The sequence below is a fragment of the Aythya marila genome (assembly GCF_965140915.1).
Source record: "Aythya marila genome assembly, chromosome: 11".
Lineage (NCBI taxonomy): Eukaryota > Metazoa > Chordata > Aves > Anseriformes > Anatidae > Aythya > Aythya marila.
The window spans coordinates 8,806,140-8,823,004 of record NC_139052.1 but is presented as its reverse complement, the minus strand read 5'-3'; the positions used below and the strand labels follow the sequence as shown (position 1 = coordinate 8,823,004).

Genomic DNA, 16,865 nt, shown 5'->3' with positions numbered 1-16,865 from the left:
CAGACAAAAAGCACTACCTTTCCACAACCTCACATTTCCACCATCATCTGAGTAGAGAACAAAACACTATGGCTATCAGCAAAGTACAGCTTAAAGGCCAGAAGAACCTAGAAGGATCTATCAATCTAAGCTACCTGCATTCACGTTAAAAGATTATTTCTTTTCTATCCTGCAGATATTAAACATCAGCACAACAGAAGAAGCTTAACTGAAGAATTATTTAGGGTATCTTAATGAACAGAGCACCATTTAAGGAGTGGTCACAATGCCTATTACTGTGATCTTTCCAAGAAAAAGCTGTTTCCCAGTTCCATCCTCCAAACCCATAGGAGTTTAAAATTCAATGGAATTATTCAATCAGAGTCAAACTCAGTCATCTAGTATGGCTTGTACTTCCATGAAATCATCAGGGTAATATAGTTAACGATTACATATCCCATGCATTTGGAATATCATCTTGACCCTGCTGAGGTCACTGTTGATGTCCTGGTTAGGGGTGTACATTTGCTGATGCTGGGCTACCATTGCTTTTGGACATTGCATTCTTCCATACAACATTAATTCCTCTCTTCCATCTCCAGCAACGTGCTGATGAAAGAGCACAGTAAGTTCAGAAGTTTTCCCTCTCGCTTATCTTTTGAATGGATTGGTTTGGGTCAGCAAGTTCTGTTGTAATACCTGCAAATAGATATCACAGGTTTTCTAGTGCAGATCTACATACCTCACTACATATTTCCTCAGAGAAGACGATAAAAAAAGAACTGAGTATTAGGGTGCTTGCTTTACAACTATAATGTAACGGGAGGGATGTTTTTACTTGTTTTTAAAGAGTTTTACTATTTGGTTAGTTCAGTCCTATCATCTTATCCTTACGCTAGACAAACAAAAAGGCTAGTAGCAAGACGACAGGGATGGAACACAAAAAAGTGAAACCTTCTCTTCAGTTTTTACATATCAGACAGCTAGTTTGCTAACCGCTGGCAACCATACACAGGAGAAGAATATCACACAGGCTTTTCCTGTGGATTACGAGACACTAACCTGTACAGCAGTGGTATACTATGAACACTGCTGCTCACTTTAGGAGAATGACTTCATAGTTATTAGCTAACCAAAAACAAGCTCACTCAGCTTCAACAGGAATTTGGGGTTGATCCATATCTCCAACTGGAAACAATGTGTAGATGGTAAAATACTCATAAACAGAAATAGGGTGCACTCTAGAATCAGTTATATGACCAGACCCAATATTAGGTTGGTCTTCGTTCACACATCAAATGGTGCAGAAGATCACCATATTTTGACTGAAAGGTGGAAAAAAAGTTTTTGCCTGAGGTAATGCATATAGAAGCTAAAACGCGCAACTCCCACCATTATTTTTTCTAAGACTACCAGCACTTTAAAACTCAGCTAAAATGAATAAGCTTTTAGACCATCTCTCTCAGTAGGCTGTCCTTTCAGGTCTCTTTGGCTGACTCTAAGACATTGGATGTTCATCTACATTGATCATTTAAGATTAGCAGAACTGCGAGATCCTTCTAGCAGCTCTGAAAATCCTGCCAAATTCTCCTCAGCCACAGTGAATAAATGCCTGCCCCAGATTTTTGATGGCTTTGGCCTTGGAATCTGGTAGGCCTCAGCTGAGGAGCTACCTGAGGTAGCTACAACAGAAGTTCATTGGGATGGATTGCATAAGCCATGGAATGTCTCAGAGCACTCACCACTGTACTGAATATATTCTGCTGTCTCAAGGACACAGTTCTCCTCAAATCACCAAACATGGATGAGACACTATGGCCCTACCAGGGTTCATTATTTGAACTCTGGAGGGCACACACACCCCTTATTTTGAAGCATATTCCTAAATACAACTTTAATCAAAAGCCAATGACTTCCTCATTAAACAGCAGACTTCCTTACTAAACAGCAATATTCCCATTTAACAATAACCATATTCCAACAAGGAAAAGGGAATTTAATGGTACCCGTTTCTCCTCAGGAGGCAGTTTACTCCATTCATTGCCCAGCATCCTGGTGATCTCTGGGAAAGGGACTTCAGGCCTCTTCGCTCGAAGCTGCTCCCTACGCTCATTCATGAATCTCACATACCCTGTGAGGGGGGATTTGGGGGCATTGCTGTCCCTAAGAGGTTTCTTCCTCTTTCTCCCTTTGGCCCAGCCTCCTCGTTTAGTTCTTTGCTGCTGCAAAAGGAAAATGGAAGAAAATTTAGATTGAAGGTAAAAAAAATTACTACCACTGAAAGGAATAAATATTAATTTCTCGAACATTTTCATCAGGACTATATTGCTGTGATACACCCTTGCCATGGACTTTCTTCAGTAAGCTTCAAACCTTACCTTAGAGCAATTCTGACTTTCTTGCAAGCAAAGCCTGACAAGAAGTCTCATCGTAAAAAGTTGTTTGCAGTTATCACTCCAGTGGGGCAATACAGTAAACATCTGCATCAATTTCAGACTGTAAAGCCATGAGGAGCAACAGCTCACGCAACTATCACCCTGACTAGAACAAGTGCAAGTAATTTTTTTTTTTATTCTAGCTCACAACTCCCTCCCCCCCTGCTTTCCCAATGTATTTGCTTCAATATCATACTTGGAGAGTTTGCGAATGAGCTAGCAATTTTTAACTACCTGGCTATTTTGCACCTTCCAAATCCTTTGCCTTTGTGCATTGCATGACCAAAACGTGGGTGACAGAATAGCAAACATGCTCATGTATTCTAGTTTATTCTATAGGCTTTCTTTTCCACAAATCATCTCTAATAAAGAGATGAACAAACTTCAGAGGGAACATTGTATGATTTGCTTGTGGCACAGAGCTCAAAAGAATCACGTAACTATCACTCATCCTCCTGGTTTCATATTAGTACAGTAATCTCTGGACAACGCTATTTTCTCATAGTGTGTACACACAACTATTCTGGTATTTCTAATCTCTCCCCAAATCAACATGTTCCTGAAATCATGTTAGTTTTAGTTCCCTTTCTAGAACGTTACTGCTTCCTTAAACAAGGAGCTCAGAGCTGAAGACAAACTACAAAGAGGAAAATCAAATGCATCTGGCAAAATACTTAAACCACTTTAATGTCAGGCTTCAGTTCCTTCATGATTTAGTCACCAAAAATCAGTGTGAGACAGTACACAAGCTGCAGCCTAGAGTAAGCATAACACTTTCAAAGACATCATTTACTCTCAGAACAGTGCAGTGGTCTTGCTTTCCTACCTCACAGAGAGAAAATAAGTTGTGGCCATGGAACATTCAGTCCTCAAAAAAAGTAGAGGCAGTACCAGTCTGGGGACCCTACTAACTAAGCTAGAGACACGAGATCTTCTCTGCACAGCATGCCATGGCAAACAGTTATGCAACACTGGAGAAATAACTAGGGAGAATCAAAAGATGAAACATGGCATATGGATGAAAAGTTGTGATCCTATCCAAAACAATCTGGGTTGTTAAGAAACTGTAATGACCAAACTCCACGCTTTTGCTTCATTGACAAATCACCATTAATTTAGCTCACCTCCTCCTCAGGCTTCTGCTCTGTGTTTTCAGCAGTATTAGAAGATTCATTTTGCAGCTGCTGAACCTGTGACAAATCCTCCACCAAATCTGGGTTATTCACAGACTGTGAAGCTCCACCAGTGAATGAACTCTCAGAATGAGCTACTCTGAAAAAGCACATGATAGCAAAAGAAAAAATTAATCATCATATTGCTAAATCACTTCCTCCCTAAACTTCTAAAATATGAAAAAACACTGCAAATATATTCAGTTCTGACACTATCAAGAAAAAAAAGATTTCAAAAAATTCACTTCAGAAGAACTGGGTGTTCCATCCAAGCGACTGCTATAGCTACCACAGTTACTATGAAAGCCAGATTGATTTTTAGTGTTAGTCTCATTTTTAGTGAAGCTTTTGATTATACAAACTGTCAATCAAATCTGTTTGAATCAGAAATCAGAAAGCATGAATCTGCTCATTAAAAAAAAAAGTAAAATATCTTTGAAGTAAAACATTTCAACTTCAACAATATATACACCTTTCTCATTGCATTTAGTATATTTTCCCCACAAACACACTTTAGAGATTAAATTTCATTCAACATAATCTCCTGTTGATACATGTAGATACTGAAAGCACAAACATGCCTAGATCCCAAGAGGTTCCTGAATGGCCATTGTTAATTCTGCTGCAAGAACTGTATCAGTTGACCATACTCTAAGAAAGGACAAGCTGCCTGGAGGCCAGAAAAACAAAAACAATGACAAATAAAAAGTAGGTTATGAAGACAGGTACCTAAAGATGAGCACATATTTGGGGGGCATCAACCCCAGGGTTATTCTTACCACTGTGCTCAGTGGGCAAGTTCATGTAAAACTCTGGGACTCCTCTCAGATTCTAATTCTTTATTAAGCCAGGCTGGAGGTTACCTGACCTTGCCTTGTTACATTCCTAAAAATTACCATAACAATAGCATATGCCTCAGGTCTACTTTGTCCATTTATTCAGCTCTACAGCTGCTCACATACATGCCCAACATTAAATACTAAAAAATGCATTCCTGCAATAAAATGTAGCATACAGCTCTTGAAAATTGAGATATTTAAAACAAATTATTAGCTGAATGCCTACAGGAAAATTTACTTTTAACTCGAGAACACTGTATTTTCATTACTATTAACAGCAATCAGGGCATAATTACCAGTGAAGAAACAAGGACTGGAGAGATCCATGCCTGGCATTCAGATATCAGATTGTTTTTTTTCTCCCTTTTTGCTTTCAAATTGTTAGTAGTAAGAACTAACACACACTCCTATAATAACATTCAGTAGGTGTCAAGGAGAAAATGGAACAATAGAGTTCCACAGAATCACTGTTATGATTTGAAGAACATTTTAGCTTTCCGGTCACTCCTTAGCAGGGAAGTTTTTCCAACCGCATGTATAAGGAACTTCAATAGATGTGTAGCCAGTTTCAATGAAACATGAAATCTCATTCAACACGCTAACACCTCTTAAACACAAACCTACTTTGAACATGTAACTTCATTTGGCACCAGCAGGTCTGAAGTCCCAAATAAATTAAACCAAATTTGAAGCAAGTGTCTCCATATCTATTTTTACAGGGCTTTACCTGTCTGCAAAGTCTGAATTTCATTGCCTGGTGCTTTACAAAATCTAAGCTTCACATATCAACACAGAACAAGAATCCCATGTATTCCTACAGGACTACTACTCTTGTAATTGTGATTTTAAGAGAGGCTGTTGTTTCAGTCTGTAAAAGCAGAGTTAGTCTGACAAAAAGCAAAGACATCACTTTCTCAGTGAGTGCCAGAGATCAGTGATGAATAACTGACGAATATCATTACGAGAAATCACAGCCCTTCCCCACCCTCCAACAGGCCTCATAAATCTCTCAAAAATAAAATCGTAGGGAAGTAAACTTTTCAAGTCAAAAGGGATGTTAAAGAAAACATTGTGATTGTTTCAATCAGTTCAGAAGAGTTCTGGTTTCTACTACACATGGAGACATGAGAAGGCCAAAGGAGTGTTTCAGGATTTTATTTTTTTAAATGACTTGGGATACCTTCTTCCCACTGAAACAGCTTCCTTGGTGAATCTAGAGACACCTGAATGTTAAAAAAAAAAAAAAAAAAAAAAAGAGTCACTTACCCAGTCACAGTAATATCACTACCTTCCTTAGATCCATCTTCATCTGCAAAAAGTGGAGGAAGGGTGGAGCCAGCCACCAAGTTCTCCATACCTCTGGTTAAAAAAAAAAAAAACACAAAAACCAAACATGTTAAGTTCTCATTGTTTCCCTTCAGCAGCACTTATGTTTAAATGCCACAACGTACCACAGACCTTTTTACCCCCTAGAAAAATTGACCAGTCATAACTAGTTGATCTCAAGGCAGATCCTACCAGCAGCCATGCTTAAGTACAGAAGAAAGATTGTAAACGATGCTTCGTTCAGAACTTGCCTGTTACTGAGTCCTGTGCCAGTGTCACAGTGCCAGTAGAAATCCCACTGTGGCACTGTATTACCCCTTAAGGTAAATTTTACTTCATTGTACTCAGCATACAAGTACATAGATCCCACTCTTCAGATCCAGCTTCTAGTTGAACCTAAGACATCGTATCCTCACTATACAATTATTCTTCTCCTACATTTGGTCAAAATCAGCCAAAGGACTCAGAAGGCTTTTCTCAGGAACGAAGAGCATAATCATACATTGGTCCTTCCACCAAAGGCCCAAGGACAGCTCAGCTTTGTGTAACGCTAAGCAGCACCAGTTCTGGGGTTACAGCACCATGGGCACGGCTTCGCTGTGTGGATGCCTGAACCCAAGCAAAGCCTACACTGCAGTCCTACGACCCGCAAGAGATGTGGTACCCAGGTGCTTAGTTGTCTGCTGGGGGAATTCTAGGATCAAGACATACCTTGTAAGGTCATCACCAGATGAGAGTTTAGAAATAAAGATAACTTCAAATGTGACGATACACAGTTTGTTATCAGGGAAGCGGAGTGTAATACTGACCTTGAGTACCAACAAAACAACCAGTCTCCAGCAAAATCAGAGCATTTAAATTGCTGAGAAAACAATTTCCTTGATCAATAATGTCTCTTTTTTTTTTTTTTTCCTGAGACTGTGAGCTCTGCTCTATTCATTTCCTGCCTCAGTGAAAACAGGCTGCTGCCTTTAGCAGCAGCTCTACACCTTCATAAGCTACTACAGATATTAGCTGATAAACAAATCTCTGGTAAACCTCCAATTTGCTCAGTTAAGCAAATGCTCAGTTAATGCTCACAGTAGGAGATCAATCGAAGGTCACTGTAAAAATGGAATTGTGTCTAATTTCCACCAGAAAGCACATTTCAGTTTCCAAACAAGACTACCCATCCAATACATGAAGGAGCAAAGTTCAAGAAAGCAGTGAAGATAATAAAGCCAAGCTCTCAGGATGGGCAGTGGCTTTGCAAGTTCAGATTGGACACCAGAAAAAAATCACCATGAGAGTAGCCCAGCACCTGAGCAGGTTATCAGAGGAGTGGTAGCAGAGTAGTGCATCCCTGCAGAGTTTACATGCTTGTTACACGAAACTGCAGCTGACTCCAACTAGTGTTGGAAATAGTCCTGCCTGAGTGGGAGGCTGAACTAGGATGACCTCCATACATCCCCACTACGATACATCTGCAGTTTTCTTTAAACTTCCTTGCAAACAGGAGCATCTCCTGTTTGACATAAAAAGCAGGAAAACTGACTGAAAGCTCTCAAATACAGAGCTTTCAGGAAAGGGGGGTTAACACACACTGGTTGAGGACGCAGGATTTTTGTTATTAAAGAAGGATAAGCAAACAATACCTCACATGGAGAAAAGAATTTAACTGAGGGTTGGGGCCTTAGGTATTACAAGAAAAAAAAGGTAATTCAAATGATTTGAAGAATGAACTCTTCTGATGCCCCAAAAGCAGTTCAGGCACAGCTACTAAATACACAATGTAAGTCACTTCATGCCGTTATCAAGAAAGCAATCAACTTTTGCTTTGTGTTACACAATCTCTTCTAGTTTTGGTAGCCAGAAGTTCTAAATTCATGTTTTACGGAAAAAAAAAAAAAAAAAAAAAAAGCTTAAGCAATAAGAGTAAAGCCTTGGTAATGTGTTATAAAATGTTTATGAAAACCTTTATGTGTGTCTGAAGAACAGCTTTCTTTGTTGTTCAGGCACCTCCAGCAGCCCTCTCAGCAGCCAAGGACCTCTTCTCAACCTCACTAAACCAATCTGGTGGCACTCAGCGCTCCCACATTGCCTGGAAGAGCAGAGACACTCTGAGTCCGAGCACTCCGTTCCTTACCAAGCGCTCCTGTCCCTGATGCCCACTGTGACCCTCCCATCAGGTCCCCACGTCTGTGCACATCTGGACCTAGTCAGCAGCAATCTCAGCTTGCTTTCTAACTGCGGGGAGGCACCCGGACATCAACCTTAACAACATATAAACAGAACACAAACACAGGAAGCTGGGAGAACACACGCTTCATTCTTTAATTTCTTTATTTATTATTTAACCCATATGCTTTAGCTACAAACTCTTAAAGTTAATTCTGAGCCAAGTCCTAAAGAAATCTGAACAGCAGTGAATTTATAATGGCTTCTGATCTGTTCCAGCAAGCAAGAAAACAAGACAGCTCCCCAAAAGCTGACTGAGAACTGATGGCAGTCTCCACAAGTCTCTCAGTCATTTCTTGTACTTGCAGTATTCCAGGCCTTTGCTCCAAAGGCACTATCAGCTATTTTCAATGCTCCTGTAGAGCTAAATGTTCATATCAGGGATGTAACAAAGTGGGCAAAACAACAGCCTGAGGAAAAGAAAGGAATTCCTGCTTCTTCAACTTGAGCTTCTGCAGAATTCACAGGACTTGAAAAGGACAGCTGCAAAGTCCAAACTAGAGTTGTTCTGAATGCAGACATAAAACTGTGAAACTGATAAATTACAAATCCCCACAAGCATTCCGATTCAATGCAAGCAAGCACCATCTCCAAACAAAACCGGATTCAAACCAGAGCAGCTCTGAGCTTACTGCATTGCTACGCTACTACTTGTGATGGCTCAAGGAAGCAAGCAGCTAAGTAGGACTACAAGAAGTCAAATTTATTTACAGCTGCCTTGGATGAAGTGCTTGCAGAACAGTGATTTATTCTGGGATAGATCAACCTGGAAGGTCTGGTATATACTCAATTGTGTTTCTTTACAACTTATGTAGGGTGGAACACCCAAATCAAGACTGCAATGCTCCATCTTACCACTGCTTGGAGTTTCTACAGCAGTTGTGCTCCCATTTTAAACAGGGTATTTTTCAGCCAGCAACAATGCTCCTGGAATGCCAGCAGCAAGCACGAACCTCCTGCTCTGCTATGGATAAGAGTCAGGAATACATTTTCCTGACTTTGCCTGAGGTCCAGACACTCCAGGCTCTCATTTGCACTGACTTTCCTCCAAATGCAGGCTCCATAGGAACATAAGATTTAGTGTTGTTTTTTTTTTCTCTTCTATTTCCTACACCCAGCATAAGTGTGATCAAAGCGTAACAGTGATCAGCTGCAGAACAATAACAATAACCTGGCCAGAAGGCTGGAAAAAGCTTTTTGGATGCCTGGTTTGGGGTGTATTACCAACCCATATTTTAAAAGGATAAAACACAAAAGCAAAGAAATCAAGTACAAACTGAAGCTCCACATTGTGTGTGCAAAATCCCAGATGGGACACCAAGAAAAATCCTAACCGGGCCCATTCCATGCTCCCAACATTTAAACATTGCTAAGATTTCCAAAGATCTGTCAGTCACTTATCCTAACATTAGACCCCTATGAGCCTAAAAAAGGTTCTACATTATCCTAATCCACCAAAACCAGCTTCGTTTTACCTTTTTCTACACCTTCTTTCTCTTATCTCTCAGGAAAAACAAAGGCTTTGTGGTCCAGAAACTCTACAACAGCACTCTAACTTCCAATTTAAGTTTCCTGCCTGGATGGACACTTCACTTCATACTCAATACTACAGTGCACAAACACGGTTTGACAAGCATTCCTAGAGAAATGAAAACAGGACTTGCACAGCATAAAGACTGAAGTGTTACTATACACAGCAGGGAATCAAATAGCTGAAAAACCAGAAGTTTGCTTGATCTCTTTTCATGCTAACTTTTGTAGGCCATGTCATGTAATAGCAATGTTCTTCTAATAGAAAAAGATGAAGTGGCTGTCAGTTATATTTTGAGTAGATAAAGCTACCATACAACCTCATCTCTAGGAACAGCCGTGTAATAGGAAGGAAAAGTTATAAGAAGGTAATTGTTAAATCACCTGTTAGAACAAATCCCTAAGATGGGCTAGACAAAATGACTGACATCTGCAACATCATTTGTTTGGTTGCAGTGTTCACAGTGCTGTTACAGGGCAGCACACATCCACATGCAGCTTCTAGATTCTGCATCACCCCACAAAAACTTTTTTTTTTTTTTTTTAAAGTCTTCTACACATGCAACGAAGGGTAATATTTGTCACACAGAACTTTCCCTTCAGAGAATCAGGCCATTCCACTCAAGCAGCAGACCATCTTGATGTAGCACACTCGCATTTTTATTTTTCAAAGGAGGAGATCGGAGCCAGAGCTGAACATGTTCGCGGCCAGACTGTTACAGCTACATGAACTACAAACAGCCCTTCTCAAACACTGGGCGCTGCTGGCCCTTGGCACAGCCCAAATGAAGAAACAGCCTGTTCCAGACCCAAAACAAAGCAATTACTGTACACTCTCCAAAATGCATTCATTGCTTCAACAAAGTGTAACTTGCTTTGCTGGTGTCAAGCGATGCACAACATATGTGAAGTGAGGCTGGGCTCCACAGCACCCGCACATGTCTGGCCACGCAGTCACTGTCAGATGCAGACTGACTTCCTATTCAGCCTGAGGCCACGTGGGAGGGGTCCCGGGATTGCCCTGAACACTTGAAAAAAATGGTTAAAATAATCCCAAGCAATGTTGCCTTTACAATGACTACAGCATATCAGATTCTTAAGCAAAAGAATCGGGAATTACCAAATTAGTCACCCAATTAAAAGGTAAGGTTATAAATACACATTTATTACAGTTAAGCATATTTAAATACAAAGTCAGCATCAGAAGCCAACGCTCGGCCTGTACAAAGCATTGCACGAGTTCTGGTTACCTCATTGACAGCGCTGTTTTAGAAACATGACTGCTGAGGAGGCTTTTCCTCCCATACTTCCTGTTCCTAACCTCTCGCGTCTCTTTGCCAGAACAAGTAGCTCCAAAATTTACCTTTCAGAGGACAGCAGATAAATATCTTCTGCTACATCACAGCGGAACCACAGTACTCCTTAGCTAAGCATCAGAATCTAAGCACTTCATAATGTAAGTAATTTAAACCCAGAAGATTTATTGAGAGATAAATCCATAGGATCATCACTTTGTCTGTCCACATGTAGTCAGAATATGAGAAAGAAAACGAAAGCAAGTACATCTTCAATTAAAACCACAATGATTTTGGATCTGTCGGAGAAAGTTCACATTCTCTCCTGACAGCAGCATATTCTTCCATCAAATTGGAGCAGAAGCATATTATCCAACATCCTTAACCGCAAAAGACAGATTTGACTTTTTCCCCTATAGGCAACTCATTAGAAAAAGGTCTTTGACTTCAGGAAAATCACATGTCAAACCCAACGCAACGAAGGTTTCTCTGTCAGACCAAAAAGTATATACACAAGAGGACAGCCAATTGCTTTTATTTTTACTTCTTGCCAGTAAAAATAAAAACCACCAAAGACCAAAATAAAGACTTGCAGGAAAAGATTCCAGAGCTCCATTTCATTTCCAAGCAGTTTAAGGAAAGGAAGGGAAGATGTAGAGCTTAGTTTTACACTTAGTTTACTTGGCTCTTTGTGGCAAGCATTAACAAAGCTATTAATACTAAAGCTTTAGTATCAGCTGCCAAACATCTGCAAAATTTTCTTTTTAAAAAGCACGGGTGTTCAGTTCTATACTCTACCTTTATTTACAAATGGCATTATGATAGGGCATATTTAAGTCATCTCATATCCACCACATTCTATTTTCTGGAATTTACATTCACAGACAAGAGATGTATGCCCAACTCTTCAGACAAAAGCGAATACAGATCCAGGCTGAATTCTCTCCCTTCAAACACACGAAAGAAATTCTGAGGGAAAGCAACTCCATATGGAGAAGACTGTACAAGTAGTCATTCTGCCCACCCCTGCACAGCTAAATGAGTAACTGCAGACTAGGTTACCAGTGGAGAGTCTTTGCCATCCAGCCCTTTGATGCAGGCATTCAGTGTGTGAAGATGAGGGTAGCTCATGTTTCTGAATTAACTTTCTTAGTGACAGCGTTAGCTGCCATTTAAAGTAATGCCACTGTACATACACATCTGCATAACTAATTTAATCCTCATGCTATAGATCCAGAAAAATCCCAATCAGATCACAAAAAATAAGTATTGGACTAAAACTTGAGATTTCTTTCATTTAATTCATTGCTGTACCTATGGCAGGTCCAGTACCTCACTACCAGGGATGACTGAGGTTGGTCCATAAAAACCTCTGAGCTCCCCCAGCTGCTGGAGGCAGCCTACCTCCTCACCTGTTCCTTGGAAATCTCTGGGATCTGAGGATCACTATCCACTGGACATCAAGTTTTCCAATCGCTACTTTTGCATTAACAAGGCAAAACAGATGTTTTGCAGTGTTAGCAGTGTTACTTTAACAAAGTAACACAACAATGCAATGGGCATAAACCATGCCTTGCGCACAGACATTTCTCTGAAACCACAGTGATTATAAGATCATCCAAGACTTGACCAGATATTGTTAGCTTTCCCATTCAGCAAGTGAACAGTTACTTTTCTTCAAAATCAAAGTTGCATTCCATTTATGTCAGTAAGACTCAATTATTTCACTGTTTGGAGAATGCAAACATGGAAGTGCCGTGAGCAAAGCAGTTTATTAAAAAATGTAAATGAACAGACTCCAAAGGTTTTCATGGCGTTTGCTCAGCTCTAACCTTTACCAGCATCGCACAAGTGAAGAAGCAATATAACTTCACGCTGGAATACCATTATGATTTAAAATACCAAACCCTTATGAACTAGAAATAACTCTGAATGTCAGAGAATCCTGATTGTGACTGACCAGTGAAGTGATAAGTTAGATACTTGAAAATAAAATAATTCAAGAGCGAAAACACCTGCTGAGATTGAAAAGTTGTTTTAAAGCAATTTTACCATTTCTGCCCTCTCTCAGCCTTACCACATAAGTTGTCAGGCACGTACAGCATATACTCCTAGCCCACTTAAATTCTGAGAGTGGAAACTAGCTGCTGCCACAGAGGAATACGGATTGGAATTTCCCATGCACATACCCAACAAAACAAGTAATTACTGACCATTTTACACAATATGGGGTTGAATACTTTGGATGTGAGAATATACTGAATAAGGGATTGAGTATATACTTGAAAGAATGACTCACCACAGGCTTCATGACCCAACACAAAGGCATCTACTCTGACCTCAAGAGCAACAACGACAGCATGGAACTGGATATTTTAAACGCACTGATATGGGTACAGGGACAAAGGTTAGAGGAAATGAAGTGTGGGAAGAGTAAGTGATTCTCACACAAAACAGACAACTGATTCTGCTTGTTTTCAGACAGGACTCATCTTTAGAGAAAAATGACCTATCAGCTTCCTTTTGCTCTCATTTTTCTCATGCTTGTCGTTGCATTCCATTATTCCAACATACAAGGAATGAGGCTGAGCAAACAAAAACCTGTAATATTTAAAATAAATCAAATTTTAAATAGCCTTAGATGTGCAAAGCAGATATATTTTCACACTCTTATCTGCTATTTCTTTCCCTTTAAAAGATTAACCAAATGGATACTAGCAAATCCTAGTAGCAAGAATAGTGAATATCTGGGATATTAAAGATATTATCTGGGTTCTTAAGACTCTCCAGTAATGGATAAACATGCATCAGAAATGGAAGTTCGGGTATAGACTGCATTAAATGCACCAAAATCTCTTCAGCCAAGGCTCTTCTAACAGAGACAATTTGGGATGGTTTCCCACACATCATATCATTAGCATCATAGGATTCAAATTGCACAGATCTCAGAAACAGGCTAGGATGGAAAACGGACTAAGGACAAGCACAGAACAGACACGAAATTCAAGCAGCTATCAAGAAAACAGCAGACAACACTTACAGAACCTTGTCTGGTTTCAGGAGAGTAGAAGGATGCTTCCATTTGCAATACTTTATTGGATCCCCAAGCCATTTCCAATTGCGGCCTGGACAAATTGCTCTGACAACAGTTGCTAACGCTGTCTCACTGTCTTACATGTCTTACTGATGCTGCAATCTTTTCTTTGTGCCCATCATTTTCTATCACATGCAGAAAGACAAAACAAGCCAGGGGAAAGTAGTGACTAAGAACATGGCATCACCACCCAGAGCCTGAAGCCAAAGAGTAAACAAGAACCTGAGACAAATGTGAGACCTGTAAGTTTAAACTGCTCTTTCAACTTTCCTCTTCCACTGCTGCTTTTCAGGTGCTAGAAACAAGGAACTGCAGGCACAAAACATGCACAAGCTCTGAAAAAGTAGAGTTGATCTACATACACAATAGATCTAGTCCTAAAAGAGAACAGTGATCTTTTCAAATAGGCTGAAGACTGAGCAGACAAGAGGGTGGAGCTCTCATATATCACAGCCAAAGTCTCAAGCACTTGTGCTTGAAAAGATTTCTAATACATGTTTAGTTATAAATGTTCTGAAAGATATTTGGCATTCAACTTCGAGTATTTACTGTATTTAACAAACAGCAAAGATTTATACTGCTTTTACATTTCCTTTTGATGATTTCATTTCTATATATGTTTAAGTAAATATAGTTCCTCTGAGTTAAAACAAATGCTAGCCAAATATCCCTATATATGGCTAAAGAGGAACAGCTGGTTTAGAGGTCACATAGGAAATCTGTAAGAGCTAAGAACACAACCAAATTTCAAAAGCAGTCTTTAAGATGCTACTAACCTTAACCCTTTTACTGATGAAATCTCCAAAGATGCTTAGTATATCACTTCCTATACTGTTAGTCCTAACTCAGTTTCAGACAGAGGCAGCTGTGATGGTGTGACTGGAAGACACATTCTGCAGTTCTTATTGCAAGGAAAAATGAGAACTGAAGCCTACTGAGAAGATCCTTGACAAAAGGTCAATAACACTCCAGTTTATACAACATTAAAGAGTGGGAAAATGGAAAAATATTTGTATTTTCACAAGGGATATAACATATGATGTCACCTCAGTATAACCTAATAAACAAGTTCTTTGCCTTGATCAGAAACTGAGACAAGGCAAACTGGTGAAAAACAAGAGATTGGGCAATACTCTGTCTTTTTGGATTTGTGAAACCTAAGTATTTTCCAACGCAAGTGCAGGCACAGTACAATAATTTCAGGAAACTTATTTCTCTTGGTTACCTTTTGCAGCCTGGTAGAAGTACATACAGAGATTACCTGAAGATCCATTATCACATTTAATCCTAAACATTAGCTCAGAGGCTTTTCAGTTAGAGAGCTGTCTTTCTAGTCACTCCCCTTTTCATTTAAAAGGAGCTACTCTCAAAAAGCTTTCACAGCTGTATTTTGCTCCTCCCTACATCTCCCAAACAAAGAAGAAAAAAAGCATGACGTTGCATTTTAAACTTTGCTTTTTTAAAGCAGAAGACATTAAATTTCTATGAAAACTAACAATTACATTTGAGCTTAGACTTCCTGGGATTAAACAATTGTCGCTGTAATGGAAATTTGGCTGCCCTGGTCTCTAGCAGTTCCCCAGAGCAGCTAATTCCCACCCTGAAACTGCTTCCTGACCTCTAGAAAGGGTCGTCTATGTATAGCTAGAGAAAAAATATGCTTACACATTCCAGTGATCCGTGGTAAGCTTGCTAAGAAGAATCCTGCAGGTTTAGTCCACAACTATACCAAGTAATCAAATTAGGGAAGGCTTTCCAAAATGTCTGCCTGTAAAAAAAATTTTTTTGATAGTTGAGATGTGTCATTTACAGCTAATGGTTAATTAGCAAGAAGCAGCAGCTCTCATCTACTATCCACTGACATTTTCTCCTGCTCAAGTATCCATGTTTCAATCACCATCGACTTGTCTGTGGTCCCATTTAAAATGCTTCTCAGTAACAGTTAATAACTTCACCTGATCATCACGTATTTTATAAATAAATGTATACCTCCTTATCCTAGACAAAAATTCTAAAGATTCCAACCAGTTTTGCCAACTAAGATCCCCCCCCCCAGTAAAGCACTAATGTGCACAGCATATGTCTACAATCACCAAATGACCAAATCCTAGGGGTTGGAAGTGACCTCTGACATTGAGTCCAACCCCCCTAGTTCATCCTCATTGTTTTTTTGTTTGGAAGGCTACAAACAGTTGGAGAAATAATCTCTTTGTTCTCTGATGTTCTCTGACAGATAGCAATGAATGTAAAACAGCATGTAAAAGCAGTTGAAAAAAATACCTTACAGTGGCCACAAGAATAAAGAGTATCAGGCAACACCTCCCCCAGTCCTGACAAAGCTTGAGGGACAGAAGAATAAAAAAATAATTCTTCTATTAACAGACTAGAGACAGAAAGCTTGCAAGTATGGAAAATTCTCATTTGATTCATCAATTAACAAGAAAAATCCACAGAGGGCATCTTCATAAGGATTCTAAGATTCTCTCTCCAATTACTGATTCCAGAGCTGGACTTTCAATATTACACTGCCCCTCTGAAGACTGCCTCGTGCTCTGTATTAAGCTCAGATTTATTCTCAGCTCTGAGTACAAGTAGTACTTATCTTAATTTAAACCATTCCAACAAATTGTGAAAAAACAATGGCGAACTGCCATTTCATAAAGGAGTTCCATGTTAGGCTCACTACACAGAATCCAACTTTCAGAGATTTTAAGTAGGTTTAAGTCAGGAGCAGTTTTAAGGAATTTTTTTCCTTCAAATGAAAAACTCAGGGCTGCTGTGCTTGCCACTCCACTAATTAGCCCACCTGTTCAATACGTTCTGTCCTTCAAGTGGAGGACACAGCATAATGAAGTGCTCACAATTCTGCAACGCTATGAGACAGACCAGTGAGGGACCAAGAACAAGATACTGTAACACCATCAAGTTCTTCACTGCATATAAGCAGGAGATAAGTTTGCATTTCTAGCCTCACAAGA

The 16,865-nt window shown here is 39.7% G+C and overlaps 1 protein-coding gene across 5 annotated transcripts in view; it reads right to left on the bottom strand.

Moving 5' to 3' along the window:
- Window positions 1-16,865, bottom strand: part of HMG20A (high mobility group 20A) — a 35,694-nt gene that overhangs the window by 13,234 nt on the left and 5,595 nt on the right. For 3 of the 5 annotated variants that reach the window (XM_082769594.1, XM_082769595.1, XM_082769593.1), the window contains exons 3-5: window positions 5,692-5,784; window positions 3,539-3,686; window positions 1,986-2,201 (exon numbers count right to left, since the gene is read on the bottom strand). In XM_082769594.1, coding sequence (XP_082625720.1) covers window positions 1,986-2,201; window positions 3,539-3,686; window positions 5,692-5,780 — 453 coding nt within the window. In that variant the 5' untranslated portion in view covers window positions 5,781-5,784. Of the gene's footprint in view, window positions 1-1,985; window positions 2,202-3,538; window positions 3,687-5,691; window positions 5,785-15,552; window positions 15,656-16,865 lie in introns of all 5 variants that reach the window. The other 2 variants (XM_082769596.1, XM_082769597.1) reach the window with 1 other exon arrangement.